General features: G+C 35.9%; 1 protein-coding gene across 2 annotated transcripts in view; it reads right to left on the minus strand.

Annotated features, from left to right (window-relative positions):
* KPNA4 (karyopherin subunit alpha 4) overlaps positions 1-27,424 on the minus strand; it is a 95,820-nt gene that overhangs the window by 16,087 nt on the left and 52,309 nt on the right. For both annotated transcript variants that reach the window (XM_084768735.1, XM_084768736.1), the window contains 12 exons: positions 24,637-24,681; positions 23,524-23,613; positions 23,386-23,415; positions 23,235-23,287; positions 19,138-19,233; positions 18,471-18,556; positions 16,762-16,848; positions 13,946-14,115; positions 13,816-13,860; positions 11,537-11,668; positions 8,148-8,276; positions 6,646-6,750 (listed from right to left, as the gene is read on the minus strand). In XM_084768735.1, the coding sequence (XP_084624861.1) occupies positions 6,646-6,750; positions 8,148-8,276; positions 11,537-11,668; positions 13,816-13,860; positions 13,946-14,115; positions 16,762-16,848; positions 18,471-18,556; positions 19,138-19,233; positions 23,235-23,287; positions 23,386-23,415; positions 23,524-23,613; positions 24,637-24,681 (1,068 nt within the window). The remainder of the gene's footprint in view (positions 1-6,645; positions 6,751-8,147; positions 8,277-11,536; positions 11,669-13,815; positions 13,861-13,945; positions 14,116-16,761; positions 16,849-18,470; positions 18,557-19,137; positions 19,234-23,234; positions 23,288-23,385; positions 23,416-23,523; positions 23,614-24,636; positions 24,682-27,424) is intronic.

Genomic DNA, 27,424 nt, shown 5'->3' on the forward strand with positions numbered 1-27,424 from the left:
CACACACACACACACACACACACACACACACACACACACTGAATTATAGTTAAAGGAAAATCCACCAAAAATAACAACAAATTTTTTAGTGCAAACTTTGAATGCAAGAAGAGCCTGGAACAATGTATTACTAAGTACATGACTGCCAACTTAGCTAGACTAATCGTACCCAACAAATAATCTGCCACAGATGAAGAATAAAGAAAAAGCTTTCGATTATATAAAAGTCTTAAAAAATAATTCATGTCCAACAACAACCCTAAAGAGAATACTGGAAGCAGTGCTTCAAACTGAAGAGAAGAATACACATAAGGAAGAGACTCTAAGACAACAAATGAAACTATAATTAATAAAGTATAAAACATTACTAAGATCACAAAAGCAGAAAAATAAAATGACTATAATCAACACACATCTTTAATAATGTACTTAAATATTAATGGTCCCAAGTATTGAATCAACAGGCTATCCAAATGGAACCAAAACCAAAATTTATCATAATTTATCTACCAAAAAACTCAGCTCTAAAAATAGGTACCACCCTAAAATGAAAGAATGGAAAAAGGTATTCCAAGCAAACGGTTTTTAGAAGCAAGTAGGTACTGCCATCCTAATATCTTGACAAAATAGATTTCAAACTAAAACTAAGAAGAGACAAAAAGGACATTTTCATTGTAATCAAGGAAACAACTAACCAAGATGACAGTAGTATTGTAAACATATGTGCCCCACAGAAATCATACTACTGGAATAAAAGAAACAGATTAACATCAACCCAATATTATTTGTAAGTATTTTCTAGTATTATTTTTTCCCACTTTCTCCACTATCTGACATCTAGATAAAACAAAACAAAACAAAACAAAAAAACAAGACTTCAGAATTAAATGACTATACAGGGGCTGGAAAGATGGCTCAGAGGTTAAGAGCACTGACTGCTCTTCTAGAGGTCCTGAGTTCAATTCCCAGCAACCACATGGTGGCTCAGGGCGGCCTATAATGTGGTCTGATGCCCTCTTCTGGCCTGCAGGTGGACATGCAGACAGAACATTGTATACATAATAAATAAATAAATAAATCTTTTTTTTTTAAGTCACTATACATCAAATGGACCTAACAGATTCTACAAAATTCCACTCAAACACCAATAAATACACATTTTACTCAGCAGCCCATGGAAGCCTCTCTAAAATAGATAACAGCCACACTACAAACAGATCTTAACAAATTCAGGAAAATCAAAATACTACCATGTTATTATCTTTGAACATTATGAAATAAAATTTACAGTTTATAACAAACAAATCTCTAGTAAGTGCATAAATACATGGAGACTAAACAATTCAACACTGAATGGGTTAAAGAAGGGAAAAAAAGTCCTGGATCGAAATGAAAACACAACAAAACTTCTGGGAAACATTAAAAGCAGCTCTATGGCTGGGGGAGGTGGCGCACACCTTTAATCCCAGCACTTGAGAGGCAGAGGCAGGAGGATCACTGTGAGTTCAAGGCCAGCCTGGTCTACAACCTGAGTTCAGGACAGCCAAGGCTACACAGAGAAACCCTATCTCGAAAAACAAACAAACAAAAAACAAAACAACAACAACAACAACAAAAACCCAAAAGCAGCTCTATGAGAGAACTCTAGAGCTCTAAGTTTCTACACTGAAAAGTTAGAAAGAGTACAAATATATGGCTTAATGATGCAACTCAAGTATTTGGAAAAACAATAACAACAAACCAAACCACAACTTAATATACAACTAGAAATAATTTTTGAAAATCAAAACAATATTTAATGAAACAACAATGCAAGAAATCAATGAACAAGAGCTGGTTCAAGCTGGGCAGTGGCAGTACACTCCTCTAATCTCAGTGCAGAGGCAGGAGGATCTCTATGAGTCTGAGAGCAGCCTGATCTACAGAAGGAGTTCCAGGATAGCTAAGGCTACAAGAAACCCTGTCTTGAAAAACAAAAGGAACAACAAAATAAACAAAAAGCTGACAAACCAAACAAACAAAAAAACAAAAAAACATTGACAGACCCTTAGCCCAACCAACCAAAAGAGACAACTCAAATGAATAGAATTAGAAATGAACACAGAAATATTACAAAAGACACTAAAGAAATTCACACTATTATAAGAGAATGTTTTAAAAACCTGTACTCTATTACGCTGAAACCTAAAAGAAATTGATGAACTTCTAGGCTCAACTAAAACACCAGAATTAAACCAAGAAGTCAACAACCTAAACAGACTCATAACAACATTCTATGAAGACAAGATTACTCTAATACCAAACCCAAGTAAAGAAAGACAGACAAGAGACAAGACAGACAGACAGACAGACAGACAGACAGACAGACCACACACACACACACACACACACACACACACACACACACACACACACACAGATTTACAGACCAATATCCCTGATTAACAGAGTCAAAAAAATCCTCAATAAAAAACTAGCAAACCAAATACAGGCAACTATCAACACCATCCACCATATGCAGAAAAAAGCCTTTGACAATATCCAACATGCTTTGATGATAAAAGGTCCAGAGAGAGCAGAACTGGAGGGAACATACTTCAACCTAAGAAAGACTATGTAAGACAAAACCATAGTCAACATTACTCTAAATGGAGAAAAAATTTAAAGCAACCCTATTAAAATAAGGAATGAAAACAGGACTATCTATTATCCCCTACCTCCATCCTTTCAATATGGTGCTTGAAGCACTCGCTGAGCCAATTAGGCAAAAGTAGAAAATTAAAGGTATGCAATAGGAATGGAAATAAAATTTCTATATTTTTAGATGAGCTTATACAGAAGAGATTCCCAAAATTCTATCAGGAAATTTCTAGAAATAACATCTGCAAAGTGGCAGGATATAAAACCAACTTAGAAAAATCTGTAGCCTATCTACCACTAACAAGCATGCTGAGAAAGAGATCATGGACTCAGTCCCACTTACAATAGCATCAAAGACAGTAAAGTTTCAGGTGGAAGACCTCTACCAAAAAAAAATTTTTTCCCCAAATCTCTGGGGGAAAAAAAAAGAAATTAAGAAAGACACTAGAAACTGGAAAGACATTCCATATTCATAGACTGGTTGAATACTGTGAAAATGACCATCCTACCCAAAATAATTTACAGATTCAATACCATCCCGATAAAAATATTCAAAACATTCTTCACAGAACTAGGGAGGAAAAAACTCTTCAATTTCATATGGAGCATAGATGCCAGACAGCCAAGGCAACCCAGAGCCAAAAGAGTACTATTTGGAAGGTTGCTATTCTTGACTTTTGAGATATATTATAGAGCTATAGTTAAAAAAACAATATAGAGCCATCACAAAAACAGACATGTAGATCAATGGAATGAAAGAGAAAACCCAGCTGAGCACCATGTTGCACACCTTTAATCCCAGCACTCAGGGAGGCAGAGGAAGGCAGATTGCTGTGAGTTTGTTGAAGCCAGCCTGGCAAAGTAAGTCCAGGGCAGCTTGGGCTACACAGAGAAACCCTGTCTTGAAAAACCAAAACATATATGAGCACATATAATTATAGACATTTAGTATTATGCTAAAAAATATTCTCTGGAAAAAAAAAGAGCATTTTTAACCAATGGTGCTAGGATATCTACATGCAACAGAATGCAATCAGAACTGCACAAAAACTAGCTTCAAGTGGTTCACAGATTTCCATTTGCAACCTCAAATGCTAACACTGCTAGAAGAAGATAGAGGTGTAGGGCAGGAATTTCTGAATAGTATTCCATTTGCTCAGGAATTAAGGCCAACAACTGACAAGTGGTGTCTCATAAAACTAGAAAGCTTCTGTATAGCAAAGGAAATAATCAATCAAAGAAACCCACAGAGTGGGAGAGAATTTTTGCTAGGAATACATCTGACTGAGGATTAATATCCAGAATCCAGCAAAGAACAAAACGAACCAAAAAACCTGGGTCTAGAAATGTCCCAATTAAAAAAGGGTAGGGCTCTGAACAGAGTTCTCAAGAGAAGAAATGAAAATGGCTAAGAAGTACACCCATCATCTTTAGCAATTAGGGAAATGCAAGAATGGTTAAGAGCAACAAAACAATTGACAACAAATGCTATGAAGGATGTGGGGGAAGAAGAATCCTCATTTGTTGTTGGTAGAAATGCAGACTTGTGTAGCCACTCTGGAAACAATATGCAGGGATAACTCTAACAAAAGCTAAAAGTACATCCACCATATTGCCCAGCTATAACACTTGTTGGCATATTCCCAAAGGACTTGACATCCCACTCCACAGATACTTGTTTAACAATGTTCACTGATCCTATTTACAATGGTGAGGAAATGGTAACAGCCTAACTGCCCTTCAACACATGAACAGATAATGAAAACATGGTACATATACACAATGGAATTCTATTCAGCTGCAAGGAAAATGAAATCATGAAATTTCCAGGTAAATGGATGGAAGTGGGAAGTATTATATTGAGTGAGGTAAACCAGACCCAGGAAAGACGAAAGCTTTATGTTCTCTCTCATCTGCAGCTCCTAACTCTATATCCTCTGATGTGAGTACACAACATGACCTAACCAGGACACTATAAAGGGACTTGGCTAGCGCATGGACTACAGCAAAAAACCTGGCATGAGAAACCTTTATTTGAGTGGTTGGTCAGAGGAATTCAAGAGACTACACAAACAATATAGGATACTGCTTTTGTACCCCTCAGTAGCTGAAAGCTAAGTTTCATTTCTGATGACATCTCACACATCAGGACACAAGACTATGAAGACTCAAGGCAGATCTAGCCTAAAAGCCTCCTTCCTGTGGTTTCGCTTCCATAGTACTAGAAAGCATGAACACTGCCAAGGGAGGGAAGCAACGAACAGTCCTATCCAGCCATGTGATACCTATGAACCACAATAACCACCAACATGGTTAAATATCCCTATTGTACAAGAATGGTACTCATGCCCGCAGTAACCATAGCTACCTCACCGGGCCTTCAGACCTGCTAACAGGAGAGAAATCATGCTTGGTACTAGAAACTTAGTCAGCTGCCTCGGACTACTGCCACTTCCCTAGACTAGCAAAATCCCAATTACATTCTAAAATCTATCCTTATACCCACAGGTAAGTGTAGCTCTCACTCCTCTTCAAAGAAACTTTTCTTCACAGCATATGAAGTGCATCACAGAAATCCACAATTGGCCACAGTGTAGAAATCAATAGATTATGGAGTATCTAAGGCCAACAGATACATCTACAACACAACTCCTGCACCTAAGGGTCAAGGACCGCCATGGAAGAGGGGTTAGAACGACTGCAAGAGCCAGAAGACCCACAGCGTCTGGTGTGAGATTGTGTCTCCTAGAAGTAACAGGGAGGCTAATGCCCATGATACCAGGATACTATGGCAGCCTGAAGACAACCTAAACAATACTGATATCAAGTTATATTAATGCCACAAGTTAACATCTCACGGTGTCCCATCCACAGACAAAAGAGCTCCAGAAAATTAGCCTATCCCAAGGATATCTTTTTGAATTAGTTATTCGATGCAAAATGGTCAGCCTTGAAATTGTGTACACACAAACAACAAAAATGTATTTAGCATGCTGAATTTAAGTATTTATACATGTAATAATAATAATTAAAGAAAGACGTCATCAATGTGTGATGGTGTAGGGAGCATGGGAGGAATTGGAGAGGGTTTACTGGTAAGAGGGAGGAAAGGGAAAGTGATGTAATTGTATTTTAATTAAAAAAAAAAACCTGAAGAATTGTGGCTAATACACAAAAGAATAGGAGAATTAGTAAGTCATTACTTTGCCACTTTAAAAAAAAATTTATTATGTATCCAGTGCTCTGCCTACATGTACACCTGCCAGGCAGAAGAGGGCATCAGATCACATTATAGATGGTTGTGAGCCACCGTGTAGTTGCTGGGAGTTGAACTCAGGACCTCTGGAAGAGCAGTCAGTGCCTCTCCAGCCCCATTTTGCCACTCTAATAAAATAAGGAATCTAAGCAAAAGTCAGTGACTATCTGAAAACAAAATAGTCTTTTCTCCAAATCTTAATGAGCATAAGGAATAACATGGCACACAATAGCACACTCACTGGCCACTGGATTTTAGGCAAGTGATTTGCTCATGCAATAGTTTCATCTGTCAAATGGTGATAACCCCTGTGTTGGACACTATTCTGTGAAGAAAATTCTGTGAAGAGATTCTGTAAAGAGGCTCTTTCCTCCCTTCATCTGGGTTCCAGGGATAAAACTCAGGTCCCTAGGATCACTGTTAAGTTACCTTTACCTAATGAGTTATCTTGCCAGTTCAGCTTGTCATATTAAAAGAGGTAGGATTTAGAAAATTCTTAGAACAGTATGACAGCATTTATTATCAATAATGATGCTACTTGTTTTAAGTTAATTTCAAAGAAATGGCTCTCTAGGAAGAGTAAGGACAAAGAAGGGACAGGAGTTTTCAAAAAAAAAAAAACCATTTGTACTATATAATATTGTTGGGTTCAAAAGTTTTAGTATCAGTCACCTTTTTTGTAGTATTCATGCCATGGTGTAGTGTCTTATTAAACAGAAAAGTATTTACTTTGATACATATTTTCTTACCTTATCCAAAAGGTGTATTATCATCGGTACAAGATTGGCATCAATTACTGCCTGGACTTGCTGCTGATTTCCTGCAGTGATGTTGGAGAGGAACCACACTGCTTCCTGTGAAACAAGATGCTTTCAGTATTTCTTAAGAAAAAATAAAACCCACATCCAAGCAACGAAACAGAATCCAACAGCTAGTGTTTCAGCTATTTTATTACTAAATCATGTCTGTAATAAAAAATCTTAGAAATTTCAATTCTACTATTCCCTTCTGTATTTAAAAAATAGTCTTTATTTGAGTAAAAGTGTAGGCCTGGCTAACCTAAACCTCCTGGAGATCCACCTGCCTCTGTCTCTTAAGGGCTCAAATTAAAGGTGTGTGCTATCATGCCTAGTCCTCCATATTGCATTTTAGTTTACAAATTAGTACTACCTTTCTGCATTTTCTTTGGACAAATCACTACTGGCTTCTAATTCAAGTCACAGTGAGCTAACCCTTCTAAATAATTTTACAGGCAATGCTGTTTGGAAGCAGTATGAGTCAAAAGAAACACAGTTGAACAAATACCAAGGAAGATGTCATAAAAATATAAATCCTAAAACTACTGCAAATGAGATTCAACACCCTTTTCTCAAATAATGTGCTTTATTCTACTCTTTTTGTCTACCTTAACAATCCTATCCCAGTAGATAAATCTTAATTAGCCAGGACAATGAAGACATAAAAAATGCAAGTGGGTTATTTTAGTGTCCTTATTCATAAAAGTCATTGAACCAGTTCTCTCAAGAGCTAAATGTGGAACCAGTTGTTGGATAGTCTACTTTAAAGATTTTTGAATGCTGCCCTTAACACCTCAAGGATGCTAAATTATTGCTAGGATGATAGTGGTCACAAGTGTTTCACAAGTTTCAAAGATAATAAATGCAATATGAAAACCTGTGTTAGTAATAAAAAAATATTTGATATCCAATGGAGGATATTACTAGGATTTAACCAAACTTATATTTACCAATTTACTAATTAGCATTATAAACACCATCATACACTAGACTCTTGGATCAGATCACAGGACATTTAATGAGCCTGTTAGAGATTTTAGGGTGCTGGGCTACTTAGGTGAGCTATTTTTGGGTTATAATCATCGGCAATGTTGTAACCAACAACCCACGTCATTTCTACAACAGCCTCAGATGCACTCCAATATCAGCATCACCATTCAGTGCCCCCTTTCATAGCCACCGCACACACACACACATGCATGCACACACTCACACTATTAAGTATCAATTAAACATTAAACTAAGAGAACTACTATATGTATAAAAAATTTCCACTCATAGCAACATTCAACACCCAAGTATCTCTATTTCATCATTTCCAAGAGAGCCAAAAAAGCAGTATGTTGGTGATGGTGTAGCTCACTAGTAGAGCATATACTTAGCATGGTAAAGGCTCTGGGTTTGAATCAAAACATTCCTTAGAACCAATTTCCACAAACAAAAACAATACTTACTTTATTAATCTTCTCTTTGGGATGAGTGAGGAGTGCTGGGAAGTGTGAAAGAGCATCACAGTTTAAAACTACTTGTGTTTGCTCATCAGTCCCAGTGACAATGTTGCCCACAGCTCGCAGTGCAGCAGTCTGAAACAGAAGATTCAATGACATGCTTGATGTTAAGTACTCTTGTGAATCAGTGTCAGGTGACTTGAAATAGATTCATTTCCTCATGCAGTTCTTTAACTACAACTAACCTATCCTTTTTAAGCACCTACTCGACTTCAAGTACTGCTCTAGGGACAATAGTGGAAATATGAAATATATAAACTCCAGGCCGTGTGTAGCTTAAGTTACTTCAAGAGAATTGGTATCAATAAAAGGGCAATTCTAGACAGTAATTATTACCATAAAGAAAATAAAAAATGAATTTTTATTTGCTGTTAATTTTTCTTCTTGTAAGATAAATGACTTTCAAAAGTAGACATTTAGTACTTACTAACTGTCATCAACATTGTCCTCCGTCCCAGGTCCTGGCAACCAGCATCTTTATATCTATTAATCTATATATTCTGCACATTTCATATAAACATGGCACGGGCACTTAATGATACACATTCCTTTTTGTTGCCAAATAATAATCAGCTGTTTGGTTACAGTTTGCTTCCATTTTGGGGCTATTAATGAATAACACTGCTACACGCATTTGTATTCAAATTTCTGTGTGGATAAATGCATATCCATAATCTTCACAAAACTGTAGAAATACTAGGCAACACTGTACTCTGTATTTTCTGCCATAAGCAATGTTATCCTTGTCTATATTGTTGTCATTTTAACTTCAGTCATTATGAATGTGAGTGATTTTCCAATTCAACTCACATTTCCTTACCGACTAAAGTTTCTAAGCATCTTTTTCAGGTGCTCACTGACCATTTGTATGTCTTCCTTGGAAAATTGAAAATATTTTATCCATTTTTTAAAATGTGTATGGGTGTTTTGCCTGTATGTTGGTCTGTGTACCACACGAGGGCAAAGAAGGTGTTGTACCCTCTGGAATGGGAGTACCAAACACTGAAAGCTGTCATGTGAGTGCTTAGAAACAAATCTGAGTCCTCTGGAAGAGCAGTTAGTACTCTTACCTGCTAAGTCATCTCCCTAGCCCCGCTTTTTAAGTCTTAATTTTTGAAGATATAGGATAAATAAAACAATGTTACATGAGATTATAATTATGTCTAAATGTAGGGGGAGTAAGGATATAGATGAAGTCTACATGACATCAAAGTTGAGAAGCTTGAAAATGTTAGTTACTGATAAAGTATAAAAGATTAACTTTCTCTGAGGACTAGCTAAAACTCCAAGTGCTATGCTCTCAAGCCATATACTCTGTTAGAGAGAGAGAGAGAGAGAGAGAGAGAGAGAGAGAGAGAGAGAGAGAGAGAGAGAGAGAGAGAGAGAGGAGAATGTGTGTGTGTGCGTGTGTGTGTGTACACAGTTTCATGTAGCTCAGGCTAGCTATGTGATCTTCCTACTACCGTGCTGGGATCATGGGACTGTGCTACTAGGCCCAGGGTAAATAAAAAACAAAAACAAACCACAACAAAAATAAAAAACAACAAACTTATCAGATGTAAATTTGGGGTTGGGTGATGGCTCTGTAGATAGAGTTCTTGCTAAATCAACCAGAAACCCCGTTAAGGAGCCAGTTAAGTTCATGTGTCCACTGTGATCTTGGTACAGTGGGAATATAGATAGTACACTCAACGTCCCCATTGGCTTCTTATGGATGCATACTGGCTTGTCCATACATGTGTTGTGTACACCACATACATATATAAAAAGATGCAAATTTAAGAACACGTAACAAAAATATTTACAATAAATCACATTAAGAAAAACTTGGTGGTGGGGCTGGAGGGATGGCTCAGAGGTTAAGAGCACTGATTGCTCTTCCAAAGGTCATGAGTTCAATTCCCAGCAACCACATGCTGGCTCATAACCATCTATAACAAGATCTGTATACATAATAAATAAATCTTAAAAAAAAGAAAAGAAAAGAAAAGAAAAACTTGGTGAAATCTTTCTGAATTAGCTGTTTTGTTGTTTTGTTGCCGTTGTTCTGAAACAGAGTTTTTTTGTGTAGCTCTGGCTGTCTTAGAACTCACTTTGTAGACCAGGCTGGCCTCAAATTCAGAGATCCACCTGCCTCTGCCTTTATGCGCTGGGATTAAAGGTGTGGGCCACCACCACCTGGCTGTTTTTTTTTATTTTTTATCTAAGTAATAAATTTGAGAGAAGAAACTCTTTTTACTTTTATTTAGTCTGTATATGCATGTGCATGAGCTTGAGAAAGTAGTGTTAGGTGTTTTCCTCTATTACTTGCCACAGGTACAAAGTGCCACATTAGCTTTTATGTGGGTGCTGAGGATCTCAGATTGGGTCCTCATGTTTGCACTTTACTCAAGCACGTTTTAAAATTTAAATTTATCTCCATTGTTACACACACACACACACACTAGTATTATTAAAGAGCTAGCTTAAATTTGTAGGAAATTTAATAGCTTTAATCACTAGGGGATAAGGAAGGGAAATTAATTTTTTTTTTCTCCTTTAAGTTTCATGGTTGATTCTCATGTCCAGCAAAGGACAAGAAAAAGTAACTTAGGCTAACAGTTTTCCTTATGTAATTGGTCTGCAGATTCTAGGCCATTACAAGATTAAAACTCATTATTTACCTTAAATAGGTAGGGAAGGCTTACAGATTCTCCTTTACACTACAGTTTAACTATTGCTGTGTGTTTGAGTGTCTGCATGCATGTGTGCATGTGTATGCATGTATGTGCGTGCTGTATTAGAGGCTGAACTTTGTACAAGTGAGGCAAGTGCTGTACATCTGAGCTAATTATATATATATATTGCTTTATTGATATATATATTGCTTTTTAGATGGAGGCTCACTGAGATAAGGAGTATGTGAAAGGACTTAAAAAATAACAGAATAAAATAGAGAGAGAAACCTTAACCTGCACATTATCAGTTCAAATCCTTTACCTCAGAACCAGTAAGTCAGTGTTAACTACCCTTGTTAGATGAGTGAAAATGGATGGAGGGAAAGGAGTAGAAAAAGCAAACAAGAATGGTTTCAGATGCCATGCAAGGCGCTACACTAAATCTATGATTAGAAATCAGTTCTTCACAGTGGAGTCTCCCTGTGTGGCAGGGTAAGGAAGGTTCTGAATGAACTGCAATACTCAATCTCATTTTCTCCACTTTTAGTTTCCCATCAAAGGCACATTACATTATTCGGTGAACAATATCCTTTAAAAACTTGAAACTGTTAGTCATTGAATATCATGCTTAAAGCAATTAGTGGTGAGAAAAACCCAACTGAGTTAAAACGAACTTACCTGAACTTTAACTTCCTGGTGGCTGAGTAGAGGAACCAAATGAGGAACTATTCCGGAGTCTATTACCATCTGTATCTGCTCATTGCCAGCATCCGTAAGGTAAGACAGGGCCCAGACAGTATCTACCAATATCTAAGAAGTAAAATGGAAGTCAAATCTTCTAATATTTTCTCATTTGAATATTTTTTTATTCTGGGGGGGGGGGGTAAGGGAGGCTTCAAGACAAGGTTTCTCTGTGTGTAGCTCTAACTACACTGGAACTTGCTCTGTAGACCTAGCTGGCCTCAAATTAGAGATCTGGCCACCTATACCTTCTGAATGCTGAGACTAAAGGTGTTCACCACCACAGTGGCCATTTTAATACTTCCTAATACATATACAAGAAGAGATCTTTCCCTTCTTGCCTCACTTCACTAGAACATCAATCTCTATCCTGTAACTTTATTTAAGATGTGTAAGTTATTATAGTCCAAATTCCAGATCAATTTCTAAACTTAATTCAGCAAACTATACATGCAAACTACATAGAAGATTAAATAGAAAACCAACCAACCAACCAACCACAGATAATAATTAAGACAAGAAATATATAAAAATAGTAACTCTTGAAAAAAATACTTCATATAACTGCTACTGTGGGAGATGGGGGGCTTTGTGATTAACTTATAATGATGACGATGTTATGACACACAAAGTCATGTATTTTACTTTTCTTTTTATTTTAACCCCTACTTCAAACTATGGCCAAAGGACGTAGGGTAAACAATAAAATGTGATATATAGAAAAATTGTGACTAACACAATTGTTTACCAAAAACCTCCGTGGGAGTAGCACCTATATCTGGAACTCCAAAACCCTTTCAAGTCTGTATCAAAAAGCAGAAGTTTAAAACCTTTCCAATTCCTAACCAATATTATAGGTAAGACACTCAAGATGCTACAGAAGGGGCAAACAGCATTTTCACAGTTGCTTTAGAAATTTCAGAAAGCAGTTGGCCATGGTGGTGCATGCCTATAACCAAGCTCTCAGGAAATGAGGAAGGAAGAACAAGAGTGCAAAGCTGTCCTCAGTTACACACTGAGTGAGAATGGAGGCATTCAAAAAAATAAAGTTCTGAAAATACAATATACACTTTTCCCCCAAAGAAAAAGAAGCCAACAAACAGCCAACTATGGTGATACATAAGGGAACTTTAGGCAGAAGGATTTTGAGAGAGGCCAGTCTGGGCCAAATAGTAAGACTGTCTTAATAAGCAAACAAAAACACCAAATGAAAGAAAAGTGATATCAACATATGTAAAACAATTACTTCTCAATTTGCAAATCACAATCTTTGTCTGGAGCTTCACCATAGGCTAAAGACAAAAAAAATTCAAGTTATTTGCTCATGACTATATATAAAAACCTGATACATTCTTTAAAGGACCAATGTTAGACAAGTTATTAACGTACCTAGATCCAAATTCTACTTCAAATCAAACTAAAACCCCTACATATTTGTATCTGACAAAAGCTTTTAAGTTTTCTAATCATAACTAAATATAACTTCTCTTTTTACTTCTATGAAAGCTGAATTAAGAACAACTAGTTCTAATTTTAAAAGGCTATACATATAGTAAATATTATTTAGTAAATGATACAGTATTTGTGAAAGATAGTCCTAAAAAGAAAAATTCAAATGAGAAATGAATATTCAAGACCTGTTAAAAATAAAAAACTGAGGCAAACTGAGGCACAAGCGCATCTTGTGGTAGGTAAACAAGTGGGGAAAAAAAAAGACAGCAAAGTTGTTCGATATACCAGTAGTTATAAACATTCTTGCAATCTTTGAAAAACGGCACACTGAAATTTACATTTAATTGAAGAACTTAGCTTTTATTAGAGAAATAAGGTTGAAAAATGGAACTGAGGAGCAGGTTTTCATAGTTTGATGCGCACACACACACACACACACACACACACACACACACACACTCAAAAGTCAGGCTCCTAGACAGGGTAATCCTAATGGTCATTAACAATCATGATAATGAAAGGAAATAACTAACTGCATGTTTATGATAGGTTTGATGCCTCACTGAAGCTACAGTTTGTCATATAAGAAACAGAATAAATGTAAATATACCAAATATGTACCTCAATTCTTGAAAAGGTAAAGTATGAGAAAATACAACTACATGTTATTTTCATGTTTCTTCTCCATCATAGTGGGAGTCAGTACATATGTGTATATACACACACATACATATGTAAGTAAACAAAGAGAAGAATTTACTCACATTTACATCTGTGTGATGAATTAATACACAAAGAGCTGGAAGAATCTGAGGAGAGAAATATGTACCATTTAAACATACACAGATTTAAAATACAAAAAAGAGGTATCTAAGTATTTTTTCTTTGGTTTACCTCCTGAATTGTCTCCATTGGTGGTGGTGGGTCTTTGTGGCGACATAAGTTGACCATAACCCAGGTAACATTTCTTAAGAATGTTATAGGAATAGATGGACTTATGAATGAAAGTAGAGGTTTTACAACTCCAAGACTTATCACATAATCTCTACATTGAGGCCCATCACCTGTAGAAAGGATTAATTTAGTAAGATAAATCAACACTAAGCTTTTTCAGAAAACATAAAGCACTGGGTACAATTATGCAGCTCCTAATCTCTTGGTACCTCTTTTTATAAAATTACTAGGAATTTAACAAGTAGACATTCTAGGTCTTTGGACTAAGAGAATTAACATTAAAGACATGTTCACATTACTTGTATCTATCTGTACCTTTATAAGCTGCTCACTTAGAGGATGCATTTATGCCCCTAAGGTGTGGCAGCCTAAGAATTCTTTCAAATACCTTGAACAAACATGTTGCTGTCACCTCAATGATATTTAGTTAAACACAGGCTTTCAAATTAATACTAGATTATGTCTAAATAACTATTGAGAAAATGTATGCATAATTCATATTTTTGCCATGACACAATATTAAGGTCTAGTGTGCTGGTACAAGTATAAGCCCAGCATTTTGGAGGTAGAGTCAGGAGAATGGAAACAGGCTAGCTTTAGCTACATAATGAGTTTAAAGTCAGCCTAAGCTACATGATACCTACTATTATCAAAAGCAATACTAAACAACCCAACAAGAAAAACAAACCTACTTTCTTGTACTACAGTATCTGGTGATGTATTTCAATTAATTCTAAAATGTAAATAGAATAAAAACAAAAATATTACGTTTCTTTAATACAATGGTTCTCTCTGTGGGTTGCAACACCTTGTGGAGTGGGGAGGTGTCACACATATCAGACACCCTGCATGTCATATTTATGATGCCTAACGGTAGCAAAATTACAGTTATGAAGTAACACAAAAATAATTTTTGTGATTGCAGAGTCACCACGACATGAGGAACTGTGGCAAAAGATGGCAGCATTAAAAAGCTTGAGAACCACTACTTTAACAGCTTTATATCTAAAGCTTGGCATAAGAGCCAAGGAGGGAGGCATCTAGATATGCAACGTCATTTTTAAGAGCAGTGAACCCTACACTAGCAAGTTTACAGAGCAAGCTGCCCACAGACACCTCCAATCATAATATTTTCAGGTTGGATCTAGAAAGGGGCAATAAATATGCAGCCAATTGTGGGGGCACATGCCTGAAACCTCAGAATTCAAGAAGCTTAGGCAGGAAAATTGCTGAGCTCAATGCAACCTGGGCTACATAGTGAGTTCAAAGGCAGCCTGGAAAACACAGCAGGATAACTGTCTCAAAACAAACAAAACACTCCACTTAAGAACAATCTTGAATCTTGAAAAATGTTTAGAGTTGTTGAGATGGCTTGGTGAGTACAAGTATTGCCACCAAGTCTAACAACCTGATTTCAATACCTAGAATACACGTGGAATAAAGACGCCATGCTCTCAGTTGTTCTCTGATCTTCACATGTATGCTGCAGTACACAGGCAAACATGCACACATATATGTACACATAAAGTACAATGTCATAATTTCAAAAAAATTCCAAAATCCTTCTTTTTCAAATAAATGAGACCTTTAAAAACATTTCAAAGCTATATTTCAGAATTATTTTTCCATTATTAGTTATGATTTTTATTTATTTATTTTTCAGAAAGGGTTTCTCTGTGTAGCCCTGGCTCCTGGAACTTGCTCTGTAGACCACGCTGGCTGCAAACTCAGAGATCCACCTGATGCATCCTCCTGAGTGTTAGGATTAAAAGTGTACCACCACTGAACAGCAACAGTTCTCTGATTTTCTTCACACAGGGTCTTGCTATGTAGTATAGGCTAGCCTTGAACTCACAGCAATTCTCATGCCTCAGCCTCCTCTGTGCTGGAATTAGTTCTTTGAATTTTTAAGTTTGGGTTAATACAGCCTTCTGTAAACAGACATGGGGATATAGTCTTGCAATCCCGGGAACTTGGGGCTGGGGAATAGATTCTCCAGCTAAGGGAGGAGGATCATGAATTTGAAGGCAGATAACCATAAACAAACAAACAAAAATACCTCTAGTTTAAAACAAATGCTTAAAATACTAAGGTTGTAATAAATACTCTTCCTACGTTATTTGTAATGATTATAATGTTCAACAATTAATTAGGCTATTAGATACTTCCTGTTAATTCATAACAATAGGATTATAATTTATACATTAGTCAATTTTAATCTCTTTATAAAAAGTTTTTAGATTTCTCAAGTATGCTATAAAGAGAAAGAGAAAAACTAATCCTAGCACTCAGGAGGTAGAAGCAGGCAGATCTCTGTGAGTTTGAGGCCAGCCTGGTCTACAAAGTGAGTCCAGGACAGCCAAGACTACAGAGAAACCCTGTCTTGAAAAACAAAAACAAACAAAACAAAAAAGAAAAGCTATCTTAAAGTTTGCCTATTGTTATTATTAGATGAGGAAAGTTAATAAAGTGGGCACGAATATAAAACAAAATCTAAATGATGTATGTATTTTATAATCCTTTAGATAATTAAGAGTTGACTACCAACAAAAAGATATCATTGTAACTTTGGCAACAAATATGCTCCTTCTGCTTATCATTGCTTTACACTTATACAGTCACAATTAAAACTTTTCTGCAATGTTACAAAAACTAGAAATGACAAGAAATTACTTCTCAACCACTAGTAGTCATTTTATTGGCTAGTATATGATTTATGCAATTTATTGGATTAGCATTCCAAGTTCCATACAAACCTATAATATTTCCCAATGCCCACACTGCCTGCTCACAGACATTCTGATGGGGTGAATGCAGAAGCCTCAGGAAAAGTGGCACAGCATCTGAAAGAGAATTGAAAATGAAGATAGTGTAAGGCCCTTCAATTATTTTTTGTTTTTTGGCAGAGACCCCAAGAAAATGTAACAGAACCTATCACAACCATTTTAAAACATCATTTTGTTATTGAAATAATTGACAGGAAAACCAGCATCAAATTTTACCATATAAATAATTCCAAATTAAACTTGGCCTTAATTGCAATTGTTTGTTTGGCATCAGAGACTGAACTGAGTGCAGTCTACAAGTTGCCCTCATGTTCCACCACTGTACTATGGTCTAGCCCAAATTGAATCCCAATTTACAATTAATTCCTTATTGAGTTAAGTGTCACCTTCAAACTAGGTCAGAAAGCCTGCTTTTTAAGCAATTTCTGTTTTTTAAAAATGTTTTTTATTACATTTAGCTAGAGAGAGAACGAGTGTATGTGTGTGTGTGTGTGTGTGTGTGTAGGGTATAGGTGTGTATGTGGTATAAATGGCTGTGTATGTGTGTGGTGTGCATAAGTCAAAAGCCAGTTCTTTCCTACTATGTGAGTCCTAGGGAGTAAAGTCAGGTCATAAGGTTTGTCAACAAGTACTTTCCCTGCTGAGCCATCTTGTCTTGCTTAAGTAACTTTTGGACAGGAAAATTTAAATTAGCACTATATAAGCCATTAGGTTAGTGATTCTCAGGGCACGCTGAGAGCTTCTAAAGCTGGCTAAGTGTACAATAAACAAAGAAGTTAGTTCCACAGATCTGAGTGCATAACATCACACCTCTGACTGGACTCTTCTTTCTGTGTTCAAACAATGCTCCAAAGAGCACTACATAATTTATATGTATGTAGAACAACCATGCTCATAATAAATATATCTCCTTTATCCTTTAGTTTTGGATACTAAACAAGACAGCAACGAGAAACAAATCCAACGCCCTTTTCTAGCTGGGAATGGCACACAATACCTAGTTAGAAGGAGGTTGGAAGCAGGAAGATGAGACGCTCAAGGGTAGCGTACCTAACACAGTGAGATTGAGCCCAGCTTGGGCTACAATGAGGCCCTGCTTTAACAAAAGAAAACAAGTAACAACAAAAGAGCTCAGCCTCTTTCTACTCAATAAGAACCAAGTAAAACAAGTAAAAGAGTGAAAGAGACTATGGCACTGTGACAGAACTGCAATATCTACCCAACCTGTTAATTCTATATGCAAAATACAAAACCGGTTTTAGTAGGATTTAAGATAATTTCTAAGTAACACCACATGTGTCAAAGGTAAAATGCTTACTAGTATCTGCCCACCTATTCTAAATCATATAGAAAGGCATCAAAAGAACTTTGCTGAATGAGTTTACCAGTCAATAGAACACAATGAGTAAAGTAACATTCTTAAGGCAGCTGTTTTGACAACCCTATACCCTATGGGTAAACGTTAGTCTATATGGATATATAGGTACTTTATGGATCTATTTATTTATGAGACGAGCTTTCATTATTCTAGCCCAGGCAGGCTTCCAACTCATCATCTCCCAACGTCAGCCTCTTAAGTGTTGGGATTAAAAGCATGTGCCACCCACCATGCCTGGCCAACACAGTTTATTTTTTATCAATGGGGAGAAAGCCCACAACTTTGTTAATTAACAACTTACTGGACTGAACCACTGCTTGTGTCTGTTCAGATGTTCCAGATGCAATGTTTGTCAAAGCCCATGCAGCTTCAAACTGTAAAGAAGGACTACCAAAGAACAAGTGATTTTACACCGCACACTTCACACCACTTAAATGTCTACCAATCATTTCTTCCTTCTAGTATTTGAAACATTGTTCAAAAGGTTATTTATCCATCTACCCTTAAAAACATAACCCAAGCATTTCAATATGAAAGCCAGACATCTTTATTAAGACACTTTCATATTATTCTTTAATTTTCAAGTACTTAACATGCCAGTTTTCACAGTTCCAGGTTACAAATCATTTGAATTTGTTTTTCATTTCTACTTTGATTTTAACTTTCAATTCTATCCCATAACCCATTTCTTTCTTTTTAAAAGAAAATCTCTTTACAAAGCCCTGGTTGGCCTTGAACTGAGCTTCCTGACTTCTCAGATTACATGCACACATCATTGTGCTTGCTTTGTTTGAGACAGGGTCTTTAGTATCTAGATTTTCCATGGACTCATTATGTATGGCCAAGGGTCACTTTGAACTCCTGATCCTCCTGCCTCTACCTTTGGAGTCTTTTCTTTTTTTTAAGATTAAACTAGAATATCTACCCTTTCCAAAGATTGTAATTTAAAATAATAATTATATACTTACTTGTCATCTCTTTCAAGACAATGAACTAAAATAGGCAATATTCCAGATTTTATTAAATCATCAATTGGTGGATTTCGATCACTGGACAAAAGCTTCCTGCAAGATAGATACCTTATGTCAGGTTGGTGACATGTATTACTACAATTAAATTCAACTTCACACTGGATATAGATATTGTTGTAAATCTGAAAAGATGGAAGTATACACTTTGGAAGTTACTTATTACACTTCATTTAATGCAATATTTTCTCTAATCATAAAAAATAATTAATAAATTAAATTTACAAATAGGGCTAATAACTAGAAAAATATGGTAGATATTTTGCCACTTTTATTAGTATAACACTATTCCCTCACCACAATTCTGAATATGGTAACTAAAAAGTTATTGCTTATGTATATATTTTTATTTTTTATTTTTTCCTGGCTGTACTGGAACTCATTATATAGACCACACTAGCCTCAAACTCATTACTTCTGCCTCCCCAGTGCTGGGATTGAAGGCGTGTGCCACTAAACTCAGAAAAAAAGGTAGACAAACAGAGTAACATTTACTTTGACAAAAAAGGAAGAGGTTTTTCAAAATATCCAAACTTATGCACAGCAGGCCATACAAAGAATCTAAAGAGTGTGTTTAAAGTGATCACAGTGTTCAACTCATCCCACTTTATACACTATTAAATATCACAAAAACCCAACGCTTTTTATCTCTGCAAGTTAAAAAAAGGAATAAATATAACAATATAAGAAAATACTCAAGATATGCTAATGATATTAAGGAAAGCAAGATAAAGTCTGCTTCCATGGAACTTAGAGGATAAAAATAAAAGCTTGGTGCCTATTTTCCTATGTGAGAGACAACAGGCTTAACTGTACTGAATGTCCTAACACAAACCTTTTCTTTATTGGAACTTGCTGTATAACTATAAAGATAAGGTTTAATAAACCCTATATAAACTCAGGGATAGTTGCTTATTTACTATCTTATGAACATAAAACTCCTTGTCTTATCTTTTAACTGTTGCATAAAATAGCTGCACTTTACCTAATTGAAGCCTAGTACCATTGCATCTCCTCTCTCTATATATAAAGTCTTAAAAAAAAAGAGAGAGAGAGAGAGAGATTGTATTTATTATTATGTACATTGGTCTGTCTGCATATACACCTGCAGGCCAGAAGAGGGCATCAGATCTCATTATAGACGTTTCCTGAGCCACCATGTAGTTGCTGGGAATTGAACTCAGGATCTCTGGAAGAGGAGTCAGTGCTCTTAACCTCTAGCCCGAATCTAAACTTCTTAAAGAGAAAATGTATTACACTTTGCTACCAGGACATCTGGAACTGACCTGGAAACCTCTTCTGTATTAACTAGTTTTCATAGTGTGGGAAGGTACAATGTAGGCTACTGTGGCGTGGGGTGGGGTAGAGGAAACAGACACCAATGGTTGTAATCAGTGCAGGACTCAGCATGGGACATGCCAGGAAGATGCACCACTGATACAATCGTAGCCTGACTGTTAACCAGAGCCACCAGCTGCTTTCTAATTAGATTTGGGCCCTGTTCCACAGAAGGGAATTTATACAAAGTACTGTAAACCTGGTCAAAAGCCCATGGCTAGGGAGGTCCTAGGCCTTAGGGGGAAACCTACAAATATAGTTTGGCTAAATCATCATGCTGCCAAATTGCCTTCTAATTATGTTTATATCCATAGATTTGAGGTTCATCAGAAGTGGGTTTTGGTTTTTTGGTTTCTTTCTTTTTCTTTTTTTTTTCTTTTCTTTTTCTTTTTTTTTGTAATGGTTACTACAGAGACCTATAATTGGTCAAAGTATTAGGAATAAGTGACGTTTGAGTGTTCAGCCAAAAACAGGACACCGCTATCAACATGCTCTTCCTTCACAGACCAGGGAACATCAGAGAAGCAGGCAATGAGTGTATGTAAGAGATGGAGGACCAAAACCAGTGCTGTAAAATGGTGTCATCAGGTCACAATGGCACTCATAAACTCACAGCAGCTATGGTTACTTTCACAAGATCAAGCTTTCCTTCCAGCACAGATGAGGGAGGTGCTCACAAGGCCTCACCACTAGCAAAGAAGCTGGGGGCAGTGGATGGCTACTGAGAGCTGGTCATCTATTCTTGGGGGTGGGGCCAGTGACAGGTTACCGAAGCAGCAGTTGATGGCCTCACACTTGTGGGCATACATAATGGGAAGCACGAATTGGACTCAGGTTATTTAAAGAACTTTTTTTTTTTTAATAGAGAGCATGAAGTTTAGAAAGGGGATATGTAGAGGAGGAAGTCAAGGGAAACTAGAGGAAGTAAGAAGTAGATATAATCAGAATATGCTGTATGGATACAAGAAATGTTTCTATAAAAAATAAAAATAGTCTATTATAATCTTACAGTATCATGAATAATATAGTCCTTAACACAAATATAAATTAAAAGTGGAGAAAAATCTCAATCTTTTTCAATCAAGGATGCTTTAGAACATTAAGTGTAAAGATATAATAGATAAAAATCAGGAGCTTTTTGTTTTGTGTTTTGTTTTTCGAGACAGGGTTTCTCTGTGTAACTTGGTTGTCCTGGATTAGCCTTGTAGACCACGCTTGCCTCCAACTCACAGAAATCCCCCTGCCTCTGGCTCCCTGAATGTGTGTATTCCACTACACCTGGCTGAAATCAGGGACTTTTATCTTACTTAAACTTTTAAGGATTAATTTTATGTATATGATATTTCTGCTTGCATGTGTGTCTGTGCATCACATAAATGCCTTGTGACCAAGGATGTCAAAAGGTGTCAGGCCCTCTAAAACTGTAGTTATGGACAGTTATGAGCTGCCATATGGGTGCTGAAAATTGAACCTGGTCTTCTGTAAGAACAGCAAATGTTCTTAAGCACTGAGCCATTTCTCCAGACCCTGCTTTTCTCATCTGATAATAAGGGTATATTATCTACAAAATAGACTAGGAAATCACTTTGGTGCTAGGGCCTTGATTTGTGTTAAGGCTTCAATAGTTTTACCTATAGTTCCTTTTGCAGTAACATTGTCAACATAGTGAAGAAGTGTAAATAGTCAATCCTAAAATTATCTTGAAATCAGTTTAATCTTACATATCCCTGAAATTTTCTCAGGATTTCCCTGGAACCCACAGTTCATACTTTGACCACAATTAATCATCCTTCTTACAAACATAGACTTACTTTTCCAAAGTAAGATCGGCCTTATATTAAACTGTTTCTAAGAAGTTCTTTAGCCTATGGGACACAATAATGAAGCTTTACAATTCCCCCGTTTGTCTTAGTTAAGGTAAACACACATAAGTAGGGCATGTAATAAAATACAAAAGAGTCACATATTTGATAAGATCATGGCTCTATGAAAACTTCTTGCAATTTGAAATCTTATCAACTAGAACCAGTAACTTGTTTAAATGATACTTTTATATGAACAATCCTTCTATATTCATAAATATATACATAAATATAATACAATTATGTTGTATTATAGCACGAAATGTTTTCCTCAATATACTAGTTAATATAAAGGTGTATGTGTGTTCTTATGTGTGCATTCCTTTATGTGCATGCACATATATGTGAAAGCAAGAGGTCAATCTTAGCTTCTATTCTTCAGGAGCCACCCACCTTGTGTTTTCAAACAGGGTTTTTCACTGGCTATGCTGACTGGTGAGGGAGCCCCAAGGACAGGCCTATTCTCCACTTCCAGGACTAGGATTACAGGCCAGCACTACATGTTCAGCTTTTTACATGGGCTCTGGGGACTTAACTTGGGTTCTTGTGCCTGCACAGCAAGCACTTTCCATTTCCAGGTTGAGCTTTCTCCTCAGCACCTCACTATGTTTTTCTGGCTTTCTCCTAAAAATATGATAACAAAAGTTTCACAACTGAAATGTGCAAATGACTTGGCACTAAACAAACAAAAACCACTAGTGTGTGAGTGAGTGTGTGTGTGTATACAATACAGTACGCTTATAACTCAATTTACTGTTTGACTACTATCAGCACTGTTAGAAGCCTTAGCTACCTAAGTAGAGGCCTGAAGAACTTGAATTTGATCATTTAACTCACCTAGCAGCTTGAACTGCACTTAACTGAATTCCTTGGTTATCACTTGAAGCATTCTATAAAAACAAAAGTAAAACAATTTATCATATGGATATACAATAATTAGTTGTTTAGTCCAGAGATTACAGAGAAAGGTGAATAAAACCCAACTTACTTGAACAATAGCTTCTAGAGAGGTATTTTGCTGGAAAGAAGTTAAAGAGAAAACAAAGTCAAAAGGTAATCTTTAAGAACTCTGTTTATAGAAAATCTTCCACTACAAGTTTTAGGTTACCAGCATAAGATAACTTACCACTCTATAATCACCATCTATGTCAGAGTCTTCACAGATATCTTCATGTGGTACATTCCTTCTCTTTAAGAGATGTTCATCTCTTTTATTCTTTAAGGAAAAAAAGTCAAAGAATTCCAGATAAGGAAGAAAAAAAAAAAAGCAGTTAACTATTTTCATATAAAAGTTAAGCAACCCTGTGCCTACAAACTAAAAACAATCCAGGCAGTGGTAGTGTACACCTTTAATCCCAGCACTTAGAAGGCAGAGGCAGGTCAATCTCTGTGTGTTCAAGGCCAGCCTGGTCTACAGTCCAGGACTGTCAAGGCTACACAAAGAAACCCTGTCTTGAAAAACCAAAAAATAAAAGTAAATAAAACAAATCCAAAAGATAAAAATTAAATTGTGAAATAAGCACCGATTTAACACTAATTTGAATCCCAAACCACAACACTATTCATTTCCAATGAGCTGTGAATTACTGTAAAAACAAAAGTTTTACTAAAGTGGATAGTGCAGTTTAAGCCAGAATCAAATATACATATATTTACTCAAAAGTACTAAATCATTTTACACATCACTTGGAAGCATCTATCACCTAAAAGCAAAGTCAAAGCAAAAGCTTATCAGTTCAAAATCAGCCAAAAATCAACAAAAACCAAGGATCATTTACATTTTACTTAAAATATTTAGAGCAAATAAAAACAAGTATAGACTAAATTTTAGTCTATTTTAATATTTAAAAAGTTGATGAAACTAATATGTAACAAGTCAAAAATCAGAACTATTACCTATTAATACTAAACAATTTAGTTTAAGAGTATCTCTATGACTTAGACTTTATACAAGTAATTAAAACTTACAAAAAGTTACCTTGCTCATACCTATTATTGGAAATTGGGAAAATTCTAATTGGCTAATTTTAATAGCTTTCCAGATTTAAACAGCAACAAAATTTGTTTGAAAGAAAAAGAGAAGTGAGCATTTGATATTGAAAAAGCTTAATTATATTCAACAAATACAATTCTGTTATACAACAAGTTGCATGTTTTACAAAAAATATAATTCTTAGTATTTTCTATATATGTTGTTATCAGAACTATTTCTCAAAATACCAATAGTAGCCATACTTACTTTTCTTAATTCGACTACAACTTCATTTCGTTGTCTTCTCATAGTCTACAAAAATTAAAAAAAAAAAATTTACCCATATACTACCATCCAGAGAAAAACTTTTTTTGTTTCCATCCACCTGTACATTAAGCTTTCTCACACTTTCACCCAAAACTTCATTTTCTAATCTTTCACAAACATACTCCAGTTCCATCTTAGTAAAATGGTTCATCTACTAAGATGTTTCCAAATTATATATTCACTTCTCCAAATCTTACTTCCTTTCATTATCTCCTCTGCAACTCTTCTGGCCAATTTATCATCATCTCTCTCTCTCTAACACCATTGCAAATGCCTAATATGTATCTCTCGAGTTAAAAAAAAAATATCTATTTTATGTGAATGTGTGCACATGCACATTTGAGTGTATATATGCACATGTCTGTAGGTACCCAGAGAGGTAGGATGATGGCATTAGATCCCTTAGAACTGACTGGAGTTAAAGCTGCCATGTAGGTACTAGGAACAGAAGAACCTAGGTCCTCTATTAGAGTTAAGCAAGTGCTCTTAACCACTGGGCCATCTCTTCTGGCCCTCTGTCTTGCTCCTCCATCTTCTTTCTTCCCTAGCCTACTTAATCTTATCAGAGTAAACTCAATAATATCCATAGCTCTAATTTTTCTATACTACATATGGTCTCCTTTTGCAGCTTGGCAAAAATCAAATTTTTATCTTCTGATATAGTATTTTTAAATACACACACTCATAGGAGGGCTCAATATTGCTATATAGCATTTCCCAAGAAGATGGATCAGGGTTGTAGGGTTGTTTTTACACTCTCTGACATACATTCTCCGCCCCCCCCCCCCCCCCGCGTGTGTGTGTACAGTTCAGTTTCCCCATCTACAGAATGGGTAGATTTTTACAACAGGATCTCACTAGATAGTCTTGGTTGGCCTAGAACTCACTATGTTGACTAGGCTAGCCTAGAACTCAGAAATATCTACCTGCCACTGGCTTGAGTGCTGGAACTAAAGGTGTGTAACACCACACTCAAACAGTGAAGCAAGCACTTTATCTCCAGTTCTATTTGTGTTCTTTATTTTAAGACAGGGTCTTACTATGTTGCTCAGGATACCCTCACACTTGCTCAAGCAGGCTTTGAAACTGTTATCCTGTCACCTTAGTCTTAGCAGTTGAGATTTACAGGGTTGTGCCACCAGACCATACTCAGCCTATTTGTTACATTTACAGTAAGGCTTAAATAAGTAAGTACATTACGTAGATACTTCTTGTGTATAGGTCTTATCAAGTTGGAATGTTCTTCCCTGCCATCTGCAGTGTTCAGTATTCTTTATTCAAGTCCTTCACCAACTCTTCATCTAAATACTATAACGTTTAATTTTTCTCCATACAATGTATCATATTCTAAATCACTATACAACTTTATTGTATACTACAATATAAATCCTTTCTCTATATGAGATAACAAGATAGACATTATTTCTTCTCAGTTGTCTTAATTTGTACTGAAAACTTTGCCCAAATTTTTGATAACATTACTTTATTCTCCGGTCTTCTGATTTTGGGGTCAGATAAGGATTTTAATAATATTGACTGAATTTTAAAAATGCTAACACACTACGTACTGCAAAATGAATAATCACCTATGAACTACTGAGAGTTTTAAGATCTAGTTAGTATTTTACTTAAACATTACAACCTGAAAATGAAGAAAGCTTACTCTTCCTATATATTCATGCAAATATGAAAACTGAAGCACTCGGGAGGCAGAGGCAAGCAGACCGCTTTGAGTTCAAGGCCAGTCTGGTCTACACAGCGAGTCCAGGACAGCCAAGGCTAAACAGAGACACTCTGTCTTGAAAAACAAAGAAGAAAGAAAGAAAGAAAGAAAGAAAGAAAGAAAGAAAGAAGGAAGGAATGAATTAATTAATTAATTCTTTGCAAAGTACAGATATGACAGTGTAAACCAAAGGTAAACCCATCTCAAACCAAGGACTTTTATATTTGAGGTTCTGTGAAAGAGTATATAAGGCTTCTTAGAGCTCTAAGTCTCCTTGTATGTTAGAAATCAGGCTTTGCATATTACATGTAGTAATGGTTGTGAATTCACAAAATTCACACTGGACTAAGCAGTGTTGTCAATCAGAATCCCAAAGAGCTGCCAAACTGGCCAAAGGTTTATTCATAAGCCATAGAGATACGCAAAGTATAAAAGATGTAAATGGGGGGAAGAAATACAAACTTGGGAGGTTGCAGGTAAACTTCAGTGCAGGATTTAAAAACAATTTGTAATTTTTAATTTGTCATATGGTTACAAAATCTTAAATTGAAGCAAAAGACAACAGTCATAAAAAGTTCAAGCAACTGGGTCATACATAATCCAGAATACTATTTCTTTCTCAAAGGTATGCATGGCTTTTAACTTAAAAATATTTATCATGTTTATATCATTATGCTGAGTTTAAACATGTCTCCTGCTCTTAATGGAATACAGGGTCTAATACTTTCCTATTAATGGCTACCTAATAATTTCCAGTTAGTAACTACCTAACTCTTGTTAATTTTCAAGTCACTGTTCAACCGATACACAGTTCTCTGAAACTCTAAAATTAATTTGTGATATAACATATTGTAAGAATTTTGGTAGTTATATTTTTCTTGGGCAAAATAAAAAGTTAGACTAATTAAAATTTATTCCCATTAGAGAAAAAGCTTAAAACATTTAAAGTTAATTACATAAAGGATCAAGAAAATAAAACTTATTTTATTTCATTCAGCCTGTCAT

Source organism: Acomys minous (assembly GCF_964271855.1).
Source record: "Acomys minous genome assembly, chromosome: 19".
In the NCBI taxonomy this organism is placed as follows: Eukaryota; Metazoa; Chordata; class Mammalia; order Rodentia; family Muridae; genus Acomys; species Acomys minous.